Source organism: Tachyglossus aculeatus, chromosome 23 (genome assembly GCF_015852505.1).
Source record: "Tachyglossus aculeatus isolate mTacAcu1 chromosome 23, mTacAcu1.pri, whole genome shotgun sequence".
NCBI classification, from domain to species: domain Eukaryota; kingdom Metazoa; phylum Chordata; class Mammalia; order Monotremata; family Tachyglossidae; genus Tachyglossus; species Tachyglossus aculeatus.
The window spans coordinates 32418558-32438016 of record NC_052088.1 but is presented as its reverse complement, the minus strand read 5'-3'; the positions used below and the strand labels follow the sequence as shown (position 1 = coordinate 32438016).

General features: G+C 43.2%; 1 protein-coding gene across 1 annotated transcript in view; it reads left to right on the top strand.

The window, feature by feature from the left end:
- The window catches only part of HCN1 (hyperpolarization activated cyclic nucleotide gated potassium channel 1), a 363494-nt gene that overhangs the window by 239085 nt on the left and 104950 nt on the right, over positions 1-19459 (top strand). Inside the window, exon 4 of the mRNA XM_038765920.1 lies at positions 11742-11960. Within this exon, the coding sequence (XP_038621848.1) occupies positions 11742-11960 (219 nt within the window). The remainder of the gene's footprint in view (positions 1-11741; positions 11961-19459) is intronic.

The window sequence follows — 19459 nt, the reverse complement described above, 5'->3', positions numbered from 1 at the left end:
AGAACAGGTATTTTAATCTCCATTTGACAGGTGTAATACTGAAACACAGAGCATTGAAGTGACTTGCCCAGGGTCAAATCAGTAGGCAGGTGGCAGAGCTGGGACTCAAATCCAGATCGCCTGATTTCCAGTCCTATTCTCTTTCCACTAGGCTACGTTGTCTCCAATTTACATGTTTTCCAGAATAGTGTTAAGCATCACAGAGTGCTCTACACACAATGCTCTAGAAATATTAGAAATAAAGCAAAACATTTATGATTTATTACATATTGTCTGAAGGAATGGAGATAGTAAATGGACAAAGACGGTGTTAGAACACTCAGCATTATTAAATTAATAATGAACTCATCTGTTGCCAAATGTGTTAAATTGAGTAGTATGGCCTATGATTTAAAAGATGGCATAATATAATTTATTTGTGCAAACCCTGAAATATCTATTTTAATACTGTGACAGGCTGAGCTTTAGATCCCACATTAAGAATGTTGAAACCATTTTTACCCTGAGTCGTCTAATAAATGTAGTATTAATATGCCACATAAATAGTTTATATTAAGCGAGCACTATAATTGGGGGGAAATCAGTGTAAAGAGACAATAGCTCATTGAATTTTAATTTGTAAATTTAGTTGACATTGCAGGAATTGGATTTCATTAACAACAGAAGGGGAAAAAAGCATTCTTAGAACTTGGGGGTTACATTTCACAGGCATCAAGACAAGTGATTACAGGGAAACATCAGAATAAGTTCTCAGAATGCCAAGCTACCTTCCTTCTTCTGTATTGTGAGCAGCAGCCGGGATTAGAGCACATGTCCTCTGACTCAGTAGCCTGTGCTCTGGCCACTAGGCCATTCTGCTTCAGTGGAAAGAGTACGGGCTTGGGAGCCAGAGATCATGGGTTCTAATTCTGGCTCCGCCACTTGTCAGTTGTGTGACTTTGGGCAAGTCACTTAACTTCTCTGTGTCTCAGTTCCCTCATCTGTAAAATGGGGATTAAGACTATGAGCCCCACATGGGACAACCTGATCACTTTATATCTCCCCTAGCGCTTAGAACAGTGCTTCGCACATAGTAAGCGCTTAACAAATACTATCATTATTATTATTATTATTCTCTGTAACATGGTGATAAAATCCCTGGTCTCCCTCCACCTTAGACTTTGAACTCAACTCCATGTGGGACAGAGACTTTAATCCTTGCTTATCTCTCGGTAAGCACCATCCCCATTATTATTTTGACGGGACAGTTCAGCTGAAAAGCAAACTCTCCAGTTTGAAGCCCAGCAAATGGACACCTTCCTCAAATGTTCCTGGAGATTCATGCTGACTAAATTGACAGAGCCGCTTCAGATCATCTCTTCCATCCACCCCTGATCCTGACCCTCAAATTCACTGTCGCCAAAGGGAGTTCTGACCAAACCAAGGCCCACCATATTTATAATGCTTCACCGTCATTACTTTTTTATGGTATTTGTTAAGCGCTTGCAATATGATAATAATATTTGGGATTTAAGCACTTACTATGTGCCAAGCACTGTACTAAGCACTGGGGTGGGTGCAAGCATATTGGGTTGGACATAGTCCCTGTCCCACATGGGGCACAGTCTTAATCTCCATTTTATAGTTGAGGTAACTGAGGCCCAGAGAAGTGAAGTGACTTATCCAAGGCCACACCGCAGACAAATGGTAGAACTGGGATTAGAACCCATGACCTTCTGATTTCCAGGCCTGTGCTCTATCCACTACACCATATTCCTTTCCGTGTGTCAAACACTGCTCTAAGTACTAGGGAAGGTACAGATTAATTAGATCAGACACAGTTCCTGATCCTCCTCCTCCTCACAGTCTAAGTGGGGGGTTGCGGCGGGGAGGTGGCAGGTATTAAGCCCCCATTTTATAGATGAGAAACTGAGGCACAGAGAAGTTCAGTGACCCACCCAAGGTCATACAGCAAGCAACTGGGATTAGAACCCATGTCTTCTGACTCCCAGGCCTGTACTCTTTCCACTAGGCCTTACTGCTTCCCCAATTAGTGCCAATTGTCTACTTAAAGTAGTGAGAGGAAGTAATGCCAACACAGCAAAGGACAATGGAATGACTGCAACAAGTATCAACTTTTCTGCATGGCTGGTTCCAGGAGAATCATGTCACAGGGTATGATAAGAACATTAGCAAGTCAAAAAAAAAAAGGGTCACTCAGTACATAATATAAGCACAGAAATACCTGCTGAGATCTTCCCTACCACCTTCTGCATTCCCCTACCTCAGCAGCAAAGTTCCTGGAGATGCATGCTGCCTAAATTGACAGAGCCGATTCAGATCATCTCTTCCATCCACCCCTGTCCTGACCCTTAAATTCACTGTCGCAAATGAAGTTCTGACCATACCAAGGCCCACCATATTTATAATGCTAATGATCAAGTTTTAAGGGAGAAACATTGGTTTATAGCTTCATCGTAATTATTTTTGTATGGTATTTAAGCACTTACTATGTGGTAATAATAATAACTGGTATTTAAGCACTTAGTATGTGCCAAGTACTGTACTAAGCAATGGGGTGGGTACAAGCAAATTGGGTTAGCAAGAGTAATTGCCAAAAACTATGGTCTCTAATCTAACCCCAGGGCATTTTGTGCCAGTAGAGTCATTGTAGATCTCCCCTATCACTGTGCCTCAGTTACCACATCTGGAAAATGGGGATTAAGACTGTGAGCCCCACCTGGGATAACTTCATAACCGTGAATCTCCCCCAGCACTTAGAACAGTGCTTGGCACATAGTAAGCGCATAACAAATATCATTAATAATAATGATGGTATTTGTTAAGTGCTTACTATATGCTCAGCACTGCTCTAAGCATATTATTATTATCTTTATATCAATCAATCAGTGTCCACATTCTAGTCCCACCTCTGCCACATATCTGCATGGGCATAGTCCCATATCCCTCCTACCATTCCTTTCCAAACTCCTTGAACGAGTTGTCTACACGCGCTGCCTAGAATTCCTCAACAACAACTCTCTCCTCGACCCCCTCCAGTCTGGCTTCCGTCCCCTTCATTCCACGGAAACTGCCCTCTCAAAGGTCACCAATGACCTCCTGCTTGCCAAATCCAATGGCTCATACTCTGTCCTAATCCTCCTTGACCTCTCAGCTGCCTTTGACACTGTGGACCACCCCCTTCTCCTCAACATGCTAGCTGATCTTGGCTTCACAGACTCCGTCCTCTCCTGGCTCTCCTCTTATCTCTCCGGTCGTTCTTTCTCAGTCTCTTTTGCAGGGTCCTCCTCCCCCTCCCATCCTCTTACTGTGGGGGTTCCCCAAGGTTCAGTGCTTGATCCCCTTCTGTTCTCAATCTACACGCACTCCCTTGGTGACCTCATTCGCTCCCACGGCTTCAACTATCATCTCTACGCTGATGACACCCAGATCTACATCTCTGCCCCTGCTCTCTCCCCGTCTCTCCAGGCTCGCATCTCCTCCTGCCTTCAGGACATCTCCATCTGGATGTCTGCCCGCCACCTAAAGCTCAACATGTCGAAGACTGAACTCCTTGTCTTCCCTCCCAAACCTTGTCCTCTCCCTGACTTTCCCATCTCTGTTGACAGCACTACCATCCTTCCCGTCTCAGAAGCCCGCAACCTTGGTGTCATCCTCGACTCCGCTCTCTCATTCACCCCTCACATCCAAGCCGTCACCAAAACCTGCCGGTCTCAGCTCCACAACATTGCCAAGATCCGCCCTTTCCTCTCCATCCAAACTGCTACCCTACTCATTCAAGCTCTCATCCTATCCCGTCTGGACTACTGCACCAGCCTTCTCTCTGATCTCCCATCCTCGTTTCTCTCTCCACTTCAATCCATACTTCATGCTGCTGCCCGGATTATCTTTGTCCAGAAACGCTCTGGGCATATTACTCCCCTCCTCAAAAACCTCCAATGGCTACCAATCAATCTGCGCATCAGGCAGAAACTCCTCACCCTGGGCTTCAAGGCTCTCCATCACCTCGCCCCCTCCTACCTCACCTCCCTTCTCTCCTTCTACTGCCCAGCCTGCACCCTCCGCTCCTCCACCGCTAATCTCCTCACCGTACCTCTCTCTCGCCTGTCCCGCCATCGACCCCCGGCCCATGTCATTCCCCGGGCCTGGAATGCCCTCCCTCTGCCCATCCGCCAAGCTAGCTCTCTTCCTCCCTTCAAGGCCCTGCTGAGAGCTCACCTCCTCCAGGAGGCCTTCCCAGACTGAGCCCCTTCCTTCCTCTCCCCCTCGTCCCCCTTCCTTCCTCTCCCCCTCGTCCCCCTCTCCATCCCCCCATTTTACCTCCTTCCCTTCCCCACAGCACCTGTATATATGTATATATGTTTGTACATATTTATTACTCTATTTATTTATTTTACTTGTACATATCTATCCTATTTATTTTATTTTGTTAGTATGTTTGGTTTTGTTCTCTGTCTCCCCCTTTTAGACTGTGAGCCCACTGTTGGGTAGGGAGTGTCTCTATATGTTGCCAATTTGTATTTCCCAAGCACTTAGTACAGTGCTCTGCACATAGTAAGCGCTCAATAAATACGATTGATGATGATGATGATCTGCGGTGTGACCTTGGGTAAGTCAGTTCATTTCTCTGAGCTTTAGTTTTCTCATCTGTAATATGGTGATTAGGTCCCTTAGTCTCCCTCCCTCTTAGACTGTGAGGGAGAGTTTACTGTGTGCAGAGCACTGCACCAAGTGCTTGGAAGAGTTGTCAGACTTGGATCCTGTTTCCATTTGCCATTCAGAAAAGTGTGCGTTCAGAGAAGTGTTCATTCATTCATTCATTCAATCGTATTTATTGAGTGCCTACTTTGTGCAAAGCACTGTATTAAGGTCTTGGGAGAGTACAATATAACTATAAACAGACACACATTCTCTGCCCACAACGAGCTCACTGTCTAGAGTTTTATCTAGACCGTAAGGTCATTATGGGCAAGGGAAATGTCTGCCGCTTCCATTGCATGGTATTCTCCAAAGCACTTAGTACATTGTGGGTAGGAATGTGTCTACTGTTATATCATAATCTCCCAAGCGCTTAGTACATTGAGGGCAGGAATTTGTCCGTTGTTATATTGTACTCTCCCAAGCTCTTAGTGCAGTGCATTGCATACAGTAAGCACTCAATAAATATGACTGAAGGGTGAATAGTCAATAAATAAATTATAAATAATGGCCAATAAATATCATTGATTGACTGATTTGATTGTTGATTTTGCCCATGCAGGCAGTTCCCATGAATCAGTAGAAATGAATCTTGCTTCTTTACTACGATCAAGTGTTAGGATATCAAATGTCAGTGACTGCCCAGTAGTTGGGGGAGCCCATATTTCATGTCATTCATTGCCCCCAAGACAGTCCCAAAGCCAAGCAAGAGAGACAGCTGACCACAGCCAATCAACAAGTAGTATTTATTGAGCACTTACTGTGTGCAGAGCACTGTACTAACTGCTCAGGAGAGTACAATGTGACAGAGTCGGTAGACACATTTCCTGCCCACAAGAAGCTTACAGTCTAGAGGGGGAGACAAACATTAATATAAATGAATTACTGATAGACCAAGAAGATCTGTGAGTGTGGGCTGAATTCCAAGTGCCCAAAGGATACAGATCCAAACACGTAGACAACATACAGGGCAGGATATCCCATTCTTTGGATTGAGAAACAGGCGTTCTCTGGGTTCTATGCACCAACTTCTTCTCCAACCACCCATCCTCCCTCCCGCAAGATTGTTCTTGCTCTGTGGTGGGAAAGACTCCAATCAGTCAAGGGTATTATTGAGTGCACACTCAGTCAGTCAATCATATTTATTGAGCACTTCCATGGTACAGAGCACTGTACTAAGTGCTTCGGAGAGTACAGTATAGCAATATAACAGTAACATCCCCTGCCCACAAAGAGCATACAATGTATGTGCAAAGCACTCTATCAAGTCCTTGAGAGAGCAGGGAGTCCTGAGATTATGGGGAGTCACTTGGCTTTTTTGCCTCCCGGGTTTTCCATCTGGCTAGCAGTAATAATTATTGTTTGTATAATTGTTAATAACAATAGAACACATTGTTAATATATTTGCTGAGATTATTTCCAGAGTAATTCACATTGAGGCCAGAAAGCTCTGTATGAGTGCCAAGGATAATTATGAGACATCAAAATTTAATTTCTTGCTGTTCGTTAGGCAGTATGACTTGTAATGAATTCATTTGATAGAGTATTAGGGCTTTATTAGAGTTAAATTTCAATAGCGGTGAAATGATTAGTTATTGTAAATTAGCAAACTCTGGAAGTGCGTTAGTTCACCCGGCACAAAATGTTATTTTGATCATGAAAAGCCTTGTTTCATTTTGGGGGCATTTCTTTACTTTATCCTGATGTAAAACCAAGTCAGATGTCTCTGGAGATATATCTTATGGGTGAAGAGATGAGGTGTGGAATAAGATATAATCCAACTATCTACAGTTGTTATTTAATAGTACTGAGCATTTACTGAGAGCAGCGCACAGTACTGAGAACTTGGAGAGTACAGTTGTTAGTAGACATGATCCCTACCCTCAAGGAGCTTACTGTCTAGTGAGGAAGGTGTGAAAAAGTGAAATCCATCCTTTATTTCACTAAGTGTATGTGAATATTGTGTACCTTTAGAACATTTTGGATAAAAGTTTGCCATAGAGCATCCTTGTTTGTAAAGTGAATAGCAATTAACATTTTTCTGTATACTTTACCCTCAAGCAATCCATCTATTCCAATTTCTGTTAATTGGAACTAGCTATTTTTGTACCTTCAGAAGTGAGCTTGGTGTCTCAAAGCCTGCATGATAGGCTTTAGAAACCTATCCTTAGTTGCTCTACTTTTACTTTCTGGAAGATGACACTGTCACAGGGAGAGAAAAAAGGAGTTCAACATACAGGGAAAAATAGCAACGTGTGAAGCCACAGAGTAGCAAATGAGCACTTTGGCAGGGATTGAAGTTCTGCCTTGGATTGCCTCGGGTGGGAGTGAGTTGTTTTATGCTGTCGAGTAGTCTCGGACACATAGCGACTCCTTGGACACATCTCTCCCACGATGACTCACCTCCATCTGCAGTCATTCCGTAATGTATCCGTACAGTTTTCTTGGTAAAAATCCGGAAGCGATTTAGCATCACCACTTTCCACACAGTCAACTTGAGACTCCACCCTTGCTGTCTCCTGTGCCACTACTGCCCAGCTCAGGTGACTTTTGACTTGTAGCAGACTGCCTTCCACTCACTAGCCACTGCCCAAGCTAGGAAGGGAATGGGTAGGCCTCTCCCTGACTCTCCCTCCCATACCTGAGAATGGTAGAGTACTGGAAACTCTCCAGGTGTCGTTCTGAGGGGGGTGGGAATGAGACAGTGTGGAAATCTGGGACCGGTAGCCCAGTGTAGGCCACTGGAGAGGGAGGAGGGGGTAGAAGCGGGAAGCTACCAGTTGGTGCATCAGTTCCACCTTTCAACAATTTCCCTGGCTACAGAACCAGTTTATCATCATCAATTGAGTGCTTACTATGTTCAAAGCACCGCCCCTCATGACTGCACCTGGAGAGTTTCCAGTACTCTACCATTCTAAATTACGGGAGGGAGAGTCAAGCAGAGGCATACCCATTCCATTCTTAGCTCAGACAGTGGCTATAGAGTAGAAGGCAATCTGCTACAAGTCAAAACTCACCTATGCTGGGCAGCAGCAGCGTAGGAGAGAGACGAGGATGGAGACTTGTTTACCATGAGGAGGAAGGTGATGGTAAACCGTTTCCTGATTTTGACCAAGAAAACTCAATGGATCCACTACCAGAACAATTGTAGATGGAGGTGGGGTGTTTTGGGAGAGATGTGTTATGGGTCGGAGATGTATCAACAGAATGAGACAAGACAATGTGCAGAGCGCTGTACTAAGCACTTGGGAGAGCACAATACAACAGAGTTGATAGACATGTTACCTGCCCACAAATAGTTTAACCAATTTAGTCCCACGTGATTAACCACCATCCGTCCATGAACTCAGCCTCGTTGGCTCATGTTGACTCCAAAAGGACTCTACACCACGTCTTTCATTCACCGGAGATGGACTCAGTCAGTCATATTTATTTAGCATGTCTGTATGCTGAACACTGTACCAAGCACTTGGAAGAATACAATATAACAAAGTGGATAGACTCAAAACTTAGTGTGGGCAGGGATTGTCTCTCTTTAGTAATGAATTGCACTTTCCATGTGCTTAGTATAGTGCTGTGTACACAGTAAGCTCTTAATAAATACCATTGAAAGAGTGAATGAATAGATATGTTCCCTGCCCACAACAAGCTTACTGTCTAGAGGGGTATTCAGACATTATTATAAATAAATTACACATATGTATATCAGTGCTGGTGGGCTGAGAGAGGTGTGAATAAAGGATGCAGATCCAAGTGCAAGGGTGAAATAGAAGGGCGTGGTAGAAGATGAAATGAGGGTTAGTCCAGGAAGGCCTCTTGGAGATGCGCTCTTAATAAACTTTGAAGGTCGGGGAAAGTAATCATCTATTGAATGGGAAGAGGGAGGGCATTCCAGGCCAGAGGCAGGATGTGGGTGAGAGGTCGATAGTGAGATAGACAAGATTGAGGTACAGTGAGTAGGTTGGCATTAGAGGAGTGAAGTGCATGGGCTGGGTTGTTGTAGAAAACAAGGGAGGTATGGTAAAAGGGGGCAAGGTGATTGAGTGTTTTAAAGCCTATGACAAGAAGTTACTTTTTGAGGAGTTTGTGGGGAGGGTCTTGGTACCCTCAGAAGAGAAACAGGTTGGCCAGATGGAAAGAGCCCAGGGCTGGGAGTCAGAGAACCTGGCTTCTAACCCCAACTCTGCCACTTTTTTTTTTTTATGGTGTTTGTCGAGCCTTTGCTTATGTATCAGGCATTGTACTAAGTCCTGGGGTGGATACAAGTAAATCAGATTGGACATGGTCTTCCCCTCTAGACTGTAAGCTTATTGTGGGCAGGGAACACATCTAACACTCTGTAATATTGTACTCCCCAAAGTGCTCAGTACAGTGCTCTGGGCACAGTAAGCACTCATTAAATATAATTGATTGTTTAGTGTTTTGCACACAATAAGCACTCAATACCATTGATTGAGCACTTGCTGCAAAGCCTTGTATTCATTCATTCAATTGTATTTACTGAGCGCTTACTGTGTGCAGAGCACTGTACTAGCACTGGGAAAGTACAATTTGGCAACAGATACAGTCCCTACCCAACAACGGACTCACAGTCTAAAACTGGGAGACAGACAACAAAACAAAACAAGTAGGCATTGATATTGACATTAATAGTGGTATTGATAAATACGACTGATTGATTGACCAATGCAGTTCTAGCCAGTAAGGTATCTAGTCACATTTGCCAACGAATGGAAACCTCCACTGTAGCACCACGGCAGTTTTGGAGACGCAGGATGGGAGAAAGGAAGTGACTGACACATTCCCAGCTGCCGTGGAGATGGATCACCGGTCATTGTACTACATGCTTGCTGAATACAAAGCACATGGTAGAAAGGATCCCTGGCCTCAAGGCGCTTACAGTCTATACTGTGTGCAGAGCACTCTTCTAAACATTTAAGACAGTGCAGCTGGTAGATTCAGTCACTGCTCTGAAGGAGTTTATAGACATTTCAAAAAGCCCCTCAAGACTTTGTATTCATCATCATCTTCAATACCATAGTATTTATTTATAGTATTTGTTAAACACTTACTATGTGCCAGGCACTGTACGAAGTGCTGGGGTAAATTCAAGATCATCAATTGAACACGGTCCACGTCCCACATAGGGCTCACAGCTTTAATCCCCATTTGACAGATGAGGTAACTGAGGCCCAGAGAAGTGAAGTGACTTGCCCAAGGCCACAAAGCAGACGCACAGCAGAGCGGGGATTAGAACCCAAATCCTCTGACTCCAAGGCCCATGCTCTTTCCACGAGAGAAACAGCATGGCCTAATGGATAGAGCACAGGCCTGGGAGTCAGAGGACTGGGTTTTAATTCTAGCTCAACCATTTATTTGCTGTGTGACCCTGGGCAAGTCATTTAACTTCTCTATGCCTCAGTTACATCATCTGTAAAATAAGGATTGAGACTATGAGCCCCGCCTGGGAAAGGGACCATGTCCAACCCAATATGCTTGTATCCATCCCAGCACGTAGTACAGTGCCTAACACATAGACACATAGTAAGTGTTTAACAAATACTTTACTACTATTATTATTATTATTATTATTATTATTATTATTATTATTATTATTATTATTATTATTAAAGGGAGATTTGTGACTGACTCATGTTCAGAGATTTTCCAAGCCAGAAGACAGCCATTTGTTCGAGCCCACATGAGCACCCATTTTTGGCTATCAACTTGGATGATTTTGCTTGTGGCCTGATTAGCCTGGCAATTGTACAACTGGCAACCGATGCCTGAGCCATCCATTCAGGTGTGCCAGATAGTGGGTACAGTCTCTGCCCTGCTTCCCTCATTCATGGAGTAATTCAATCATTTTTATTAAGTGCTTATTGTGTGCAGAGCATTGTACTGTTTGGGAAAGTGTAATACAAAAATAGTGACATTCCCTGCCCACAGCATGCTCACAGTCTAGAGTCTTCCTCTTCCAGGAGACCCTGCTGGCTTTGTGACTCACCAGCATGGCAGTAGGTTGGAGACTGAAAGCCGTAACTGTTCTCAGTGCTTGGCACATAGTAAGCGTGTAACAGATATAATCATTTTTATTATTATCATTCTCAGGTAGTTAACTGTGATGGAATAATATGATGGAATAAATTAACTTTGGCCCAAAATGGATTTGTGTGGGACTCATGCATGTGACAACATATAATAATAATAATAATAATAATAATGATAATAATAATAATAATGGCATTTAATAAGCGCTTACTCTATGCAAAGCACTGTTCTAAGCTCTAGAGGGGTTACAGGGTGATCAGGTTGTCCGATGGGGGGCTCACAGTCTTAATCCCCATTTTACAGATGAGGTAACTGAGGCACAGAGAAGTGAGGTGACTTGCCCAAAGTCACACAGCTGACAATTGGCAGAGCTAGGATTTGAACCCATAACCTCTGACTCCAAAGCCTGGGCTCTTTCCACTGAGCCACGCTGCTTCTCATAACTAAAGAATAAGCGCTTGGTACAGTGCTGTGCACACAGTAAGCGCTCAATAAATACGATTGAATGAATTGGAGCTTTGGGGACAGTTTACTTGATATTTATTTTTAGTTATTGATAATCCTCGTTTACTCCCCAGTTATTAGAAAGAACCATCAAGGCTTTTGATGGATGTTATTATTAATAATAGTATTTGTTAAGTGCTTACTCTGTGCCAGGCACTGTACTAAGTGATGGGGTGGATGCAAGCAAATTGGGTTGGACAGTCCCTGTCCCACGTAGAGCAAACAATCTTAATTCCCATTTTCCAGATGAGGTAACTGAGGCACAGAGAAGTGAAGCGACTTGTCCCAGGCCACACAGCAGACAAGTGGGGAGCCAGATTTAGAACCCATGACCTTCTGACTCCCAGGCCCATGCTCTATCCACTACGCCATGCTAGAAAGACAGAGAGCACGAATGCTCCCACAAAGCAGTCTGAGATGTTCCTTTCACAGAGATATCTTCTATCTGGCTCAGTCTTTTTTGTTTTTTTCCCCCCTTCTTTTCTCAGAATGATTCCTGGGGCAAGCAGTATTCATACGCCCTCTTCAAAGCCATGAGCCACATGCTGTGCATCGGTTATGGGGCCCGAGCTCCCGTTAGCATGTCCGATCTCTGGATTACCATGTTGAGCATGATCGTCGGGGCTACCTGCTATGCCATGTTCGTTGGTCACGCCACTGCCTTAATCCAGTCTCTGGATTCCTCCCGACGGCAATATCAAGAGAAGGTAATTGGCTTCCACTATTATTTCTCCCATGTTTGCGGGAAAACTCTGTCACTAGTCCCCAAAATAGGTTCTTTTCCTTCCTCTTCTCTATGTTGATTCAGGAGGATTTGACCTCTAGACTGTAAACTCATTGTGGGCAGGGATTGTATCTGTTGTACTCTTTTACTCTCCCAAGCACTTAATGCAGTGCTCAGCACACAGTAAGTGCTCAATAAATGCGAATGAATAATAATAATGGTATTTGTTAAGCACTTACTATGTGCCAGGCACTGTGCTAAGCACTGGGGTGGATACAAGCAAATCAGGTTGAACACAGTCCCTGGCCCACGTGGGGCTCACAGTCTCAATCCCCATTTGACAGATGAGGGAACTGGGGCCCAGAGAAGTGAAGTGACTTGTCCAAGGTCACACAAGGCAGACAAGTGGCGAAGGCAGGTTTAGAACCCATGACCTTCTGACTCCCAGGCCCCTGCTCTGTCCACTACACCACGCTGCTTCTCTACGCCATGAATAAATGAGTTTGATCTGGATTACTCAGGTTTTTAGATCGAGAGGCCGAGCTGCTCAGGTTTTGGATAGTGTTTTGGTTCCAATTTCTACATTAGGCCAAGAGCTGTTCTACTCTCTTCCTGAACGCAAGGAAGCCAGAAACAGTAAATAGGTTGACTTCAGCATCTGTTCAGTGAAGCCTATCTGACAGGAATATTCTGTAATCGAAAATTGTTGTCCATAGCTAATCATCTTTAAGGCAGAAGGGAAATCCTAAGTGTTTTATTTTCTGGAGAAATAATTGCACTATCTCTGGGCTAGATGTCTTTTTAAGGTAGCATTTTATTACCGAGGAAATCAAAAGAAGACACTGCAAGGATTGCTTCAGTCTCATTTTAGAGTAACAGCTCTAATTAAATTGGAAGTTACTAGGAGCATAATCAAAAAAGAGATGATTTCAGCTAGTAGGAGCCTTTAACTTTAATTATACCTTCAAAAGTGATGGCTCATTTTTCCTTTAGAAATCTTCATTCAAAGAAAAGGCCCCCAACACATTGGCCCTTTTATTCTTCTTAGGATATTGCTTTTTTCCCCTCTAGGTTTTACCCTGTTTTTGACAAAAATGTACCATGTTTTCTTCTGAGGAACCTCTCTGATCCTAAAATAATTTCAACCCCTCCATTTCCTTCATTGACAACATTTTGGTTCTTACTGGAGTCTGTGAATGAAAAGCTGGATATGGTGCTAGATCTTCTGGGAGCTTTAAGAAACTGTGAATTCTAGAAACCTGCCATTCTAAATTTGTGCTTCTTTAAATCATATGAATTCTGCACTGGGACAGTGAGAAAGTATTAGAGCTTCTCCCCATTCTCCCCACCCTGCCCCTCTGATTCCCACAGATGGTTTCATAGGTTTACATGGCTTCACATACTGGAGCTTGGTTTTCAAAAATCTCTGAGGTTTTTGACATTTGAGCAAATTCCATGTCAAGTGAAATGAGGTAATGGAGGAGTTTGCAGCATTGTTCAATGCATATTTCGTGCAAGGATCAAATCCAGATAATTCAAGATTCAAAACCCCTCATTTTCCTCTGCATGTACACATACACACACACATGCACACACACGTCCACATGCATGCATATGCATGCACATGTGCGTGCGTGCGCACACACACACACACACACACACACCTATTTAGGTCCATATTCAGAGATGATGCTTGTGAGATCTTCTCCCTACCCCCAACTTTCATTCAGTCGTATTTATTTAGAATTACTGTGTGCAGAGCACTGTACTAAGTGCTTGGGAGAGGACAGTATAACAACAAACCAACACATTCCTGCCCACAACATGCTCATGGACTGAAAATTCATTCCATGCTGCCATCCTGCAAAGTTGTCATTTGCTCAGCTAATATGTTTACCATTTTGAGCACATGTGGCTGTTTTTTAAATCTCCCACTTGGTTTTCCAATCTGACTAAAACCTCTCATTAACAAGAGCAATATATTTGCTTGATGTATGATCTAGGGCAAGTTGCGGGCCTGGGAGTCAATGGTATGGGTTCTAATCTCAGTTCCACCACTTGTCTGCTGTGTGACCTTGGCCAAGTCACTTCACTTCTCTGTGCCTCAGTTACCTCATCTGTAAAATGGGGATTAAGACTGTGAGCCCTATATGGAACCTGTACTGTGTCCAACCTAATTACCTTGTATCTTCCCCAATGCTGGCACACAGAAAGTGCTTAACAAACACTATAAAAAACAAAAGAGGCCAACGTTCTCACGGCCTCAGTTACCTCATCTGTAAAACAGGAATTAAATATCTCTCCTGACCTCCTCTTAGACCATGAACCCCATGGGGGACAGTGACTGTATCTGTTCTCTTATCTTGTATTTTCCTCAGGTTTTAACACAGTGCTTGGCATGTTGTAAGCACTTAAATATTAGTAGTAGTAGTAGTACCAATGCCTGGCTTTGTTGTTTCCTATGGACTGTCTGTTGTCTTCCAACATCCACGGCAATACCATATTGTTTGAGATTGTTTTTCGCTGTTGCTAGAACATTTATCCTGCTCTCTCTCCTTGCATATGCCCCACTTCATTCCAACAGTCAGCAGATGCTTTGGTATTTTACTTTCATCTATTCTCACACATCCCACCCAGTGGAACTGTGGGTTGGCGAATAGCGCTTCAGTCACTGGTGAACTGCCAATGACCTGTATCTCTCTTTGCTCCAATTTCTAGCTTGTTATTTGACGTCAAGTAAGGATCATAGGTGAACCTATGAAAAGCAGCATGGCCTAGTGGAGAAAGCACAGGACTGGGAGTCGAAGGATCTGGGTTCTAAGCCCGACTCCACCACTTGTCTGCTGTGTGACCTTGGGCTAGTCCCTTCACTTCTCTGTGCCTCAGTTAACACATCTGTAAAATGGGGATTAAGACTGTGAGCCCCCACTTGGGACACGGACTGTGTCCAATCGGATAAGTTCGTATCATGGTGTAGTGGATAGAGCACGGTCCTGGGAGTCAGAAGGTCATGGGTCTTAATCCTGGCTCCATCACTTGTCTGCTGTGTGACCTTGGAAAAGTCACTTAACTTCTCTGTGCCTCAGTTACCTCATCTGTAAAATGGGGATTGAGACTGTGAGCCCCACTTGGGACAAGGACTGTGTTCAACCCAATTTGCTTCTATCCATGCTAGTGCTTAGTACAATGCCTGGCACAGAGAAAGTACTTAAATACAGGAATTATTATTATTATTATTATCATTACTATCATTATCTATCCCATCACTTAGTACAGTGCCTGGCATAGAGTAAGTACTTAACAAATGCCATAAAAAAGTCTGGAGTAGGTTTATATCTCACAGCCATGTAGGGAGCCAGGTATTCCAGCTGTTTTGTTGACCTTTAGTTTTGTATGAAACTTGCCGGTCTGTTGTTGCCCCACAAAGCAAAGTCTGGGTTTCTTGATTTGCTTTTTCGACTTCTTTATCTGTGCATCATTGGATAAGAAACTGAATTTCAGTAACACTAAAATTAGATAAAGTCGTTCATTATGTGATTGGCTCTGGAGTGGAGACAAGTAGATAACCTCTATCAACTGGAGGTATATCATCAGTCCATGTTTCCCCTCTGATTAATTTGTATCTACCTTAGCATTCAGAACAGTGCTCGACACAGAGTAAGCACTTAATTAATACCATTATTATTATTATTATCATCATGGGCTGGTACTTTGAAAGAGCTCATAACTACCTGAAGATCATCTTGTGACTGTTCTACGAAAAACCATAACCTCACAGCAGCCCCAAAGACCTTTGATAATTGTTTTTATGGTATTTAAGCCCTTACTATGAGCCTGACCCTGTATTAGCACTGGAATAGATGCAAACTAATCAGATTGGACACAGTCCATGTCCCACGTGAGGCTCACAGTCTTAATCCCCATTTTACAAACGAGGTAATGGAGGGACAGAGAATAATTATGGCATTTGTTAAGCACTTACTATGTGCCAGGCACTCAGTGCTGGGGTGGATATAAGCAAATTGGGTTGGACACAGTCCCTTTTCCCATATGGGGCTCACAATCTCAATCCCCATTTTACAGATGAGGTAACTGAGGCACATAGAAGTGAAGTGACTTACCCAAAGTCACAAAACAGACAAATGGTGAAGCCCGAATTAGAATCCTTGACCTTCAGACTCCCGGGCCCATGCTCTATCCATTACACCACTTAATTTTCATATAATAAAATAATTATATTTAACTCTTATATGAGAGGGATTCACAGTTACAGGCCAGGCCAGTAGCAGAGCCAGTATTAGAATCCAGATTCATCTAGCACCCTCTAGAAGCAGTATGGCCTAGTGGATAAAGCACAGGCCTGGGAGTCAGAAGGTCATGGGTTCTAATCCCAGCTTTGCCACTTGTCTGATGTGTGACCTTGGGCAAGTTACTTCACTATTCTGAGCCTGTTACCTCACCTGTAAAATGGAGATTGAAACTGTGAGCCCCACATGGGACAAGGGACTGTGTCCAACCTGATTCGCTTGTATCCACCCCAGCACTTAATATAGTGCCTGGCACATAGTAAGTGCTTAGCAAATACCATAAATATCATTATTATTAGACTGTCAACTAGTTGTGGGTCGAGAATGTCTCTTTCGCGTTATATAGCACTCTCCCAAGAGCTTATTACAGTGCTCTGCACACAGTTAGTGCTCAATAAATGTGACTGACTGGTGGGGATTTATCACCATGTCAGTTCAGAGGGATCCTGAAATTCCTTTCTTTGTATTAAATACAAAAGGGCTCGTTTATGTTTTATATGTTTGTTTCCTCAAACCATCAAAGATGCCTAAAGAATTTAAACGGGCATGATTTTTCATCATGCTATACAGGCCTGCTGCTAACAGATTCTAAACCAGTAGGAGAAGTAAGAAATGGGGTTTTGTACTCTTTGGAGAGATTTCCATAGCTTTCCCCTTACCCTTCCCTTAGAAAAGTATTTCTGAGCAGTAGTATTTGGGGGTTAATTTTTGTTGAATATTAATATTTTGTCTAAAATGTTAAAGTTATGTTTATAATCTAGCTAAATCAGCTGCCTAAAATAGGAAGACTGGAAGGCATTATTTAAGCTGAAATGTAAATTGATGAAAACATTAATCCATTTGGAATAGATTCTGATAAGCACAGTCCTGAAGCAATGCTTGGCTTGCAAATTAGCATTATGAATCCAAACCCAGATACCATTTGTGGCTTGAGATTACACAGAGTAGGCATTTAGAGAGCACAAGAACTCCTTCAGGCCTCTCTTGCAGGAGTGCACTAAATAACCCACCGGTAGTACAAGAAATTTAATATTCCCCCCTTAAAGGAGAGAAACAGCTACCCCAGAGCTTAGCAGGGCACTTGGGACATAATACTTAACTTTCATTCATTCATTCATTCAATCGTATTTATTGAGCACTTACTGTGTGCAGAGCACTGTACTAAGCGCTTGGGAAGTACAAGTTTGCAACATATAAAGACGGTCTCTACCCAACAGTGGGCTCACAGTCTAGAAGGGAAAGAAAACAAAACATATTAACAAAATAAAATAAATAGAATAGTAAATATGTACAAGTAAAATAAATAGAGTAATAAATCTGTACAAACATATATACAGGTGCTGTGGGGAGGGGAAGGATGTGGGGGGGGATGGGGATGGGGAGAGGAATGGGGGGGCTCATTAATATTATTATTTATTATTCCTTTGAAGCCCCACCCTACCAAGGTGGTAGTGGACAAATGGGAGGTGAACAGAATTTCCTAGATTGTATATTCGTGCTCCTACAATATTGACCCTCTGGAGGCAAGCAGTGGGGTGAGGGATCAGATTTAGGATTTGCGGGCAAAGACTGTCTGTCTGTTGTTCTATCGTACTCTCCCAAGCACTGAGTACAGTGCTTTACACACAGTAAATGATCAATAAATATGATTGAATGAGTGAATGAATGAACGAATAACTGTCTTGCCCAGTACAGTTTTCCCTGTCACCTTGTTTCCAGAGCACGTCTGACATTTCGGATATGTGAGTACAAGTTTGAGGTTCCCAGGGGGATTAACTGATTCCACTTTATTCAGCTCAAACTCTATTCAAAATGCATAAACATGTAAGGGGAGCAATGGAGGAGAGGAAGTCTCCAGTTTAATTGGAATTTCAAATAAGGTCAAAAAATTCCTTCAGTCCTGGGAGGGAATCAGCAAATCTGAATATTGACTGCCCAGCTTGAGAGAATCCAGTGGGGTAGAAGCATTTTCACTGATTCAGGTCTGGTTCGACATACTCTAATGCTCCAATTGAGCAGTGAGTTTATTCTACTTCTGCTATTGATCATGCTGATTAGCACTTACAAATTTGCTCAGATGAGAAGCAGCGTGGCTTTGTGGCAGGAGCACGGGCTTGGGAGTCAGAGGTCATGAGTTCTAATTCCAGCTCTGCAGCATGTTAGCAGTGTGACTTTGGGCAAGTCACTTAGCTTCTCTGTGCCTCAGTGACCTCATCTGTAAAATGTGGATTAAGACTGTGAGACCCTCCTGCTGCCCTTGTATCTACCCCAGCGTTTAGAACAGTGTCTGGCCCATAGTAAGTGCTTAACAAATACCATAATTATAATAATAATAATTATTATTATTATTCATTTTCTTAGTATGCAAAACTGATCAGTCTAGGACACTCACCTAAGGCCGTAGTGGTGGAAAAGATAAGTGAAAACAACTAATATCAAAGCCCCTTGGTGTCAGAGAGATATTTGGGCTGTGTAGGTTTTAAACCCTATTTATTCTGGTTCCAAACCTGGCTCCACCAGTTACCTATTCTATAATCTTAGGTGAGTCACTAATTTAGCTGACTGTTTTCTTACTGTAAAGAAGGCACTAAATGCTGGTTTCCTACCCCACTTAGGGTGTGAATTCATTCAGTCACTCATTCCATCAAATGTTAAGTGCTTACTATGCGCCAAGCACTGTACTAAGCACTAGCACGAGAGTACAGTGCAGCAGTAAACAGACACATTCCCTGCCCATAATGAATTTAAAGTCTCTTTATGGTGCAGGGACAGTGTTTGATCTGATGGTTCTGTACCTACCACACTTAACACAGTGCTTGGCACATAGAAACCACTTAACACATGCCACAGTCATTACCATTATTCAAAGAACCATACTGAGGATTTGGTTTTTTGTGTCCTGGCTTTGTGGTATTTGTTAAGCTCTTACTGTATACCAGGCACTGTACTAAGCCCTGGGGTAGATACAAGATAGATTAGACACAGTTTATGTCCCACATGGGACTCAGTCTTAATCCCCATTTTCGAGATGCAGTAACTGAGGCCCAGAGAGGTGAAGTGACTTGCCCAGGGTCACACAGCAGGCAAGCCAGGATTAGAATCCAGGTCCTTCTGTCTCCCCAGCCCATACTTAATCCACTAGGCCAGGCTCCTTCTTTAAGGGACTTACTCTCTA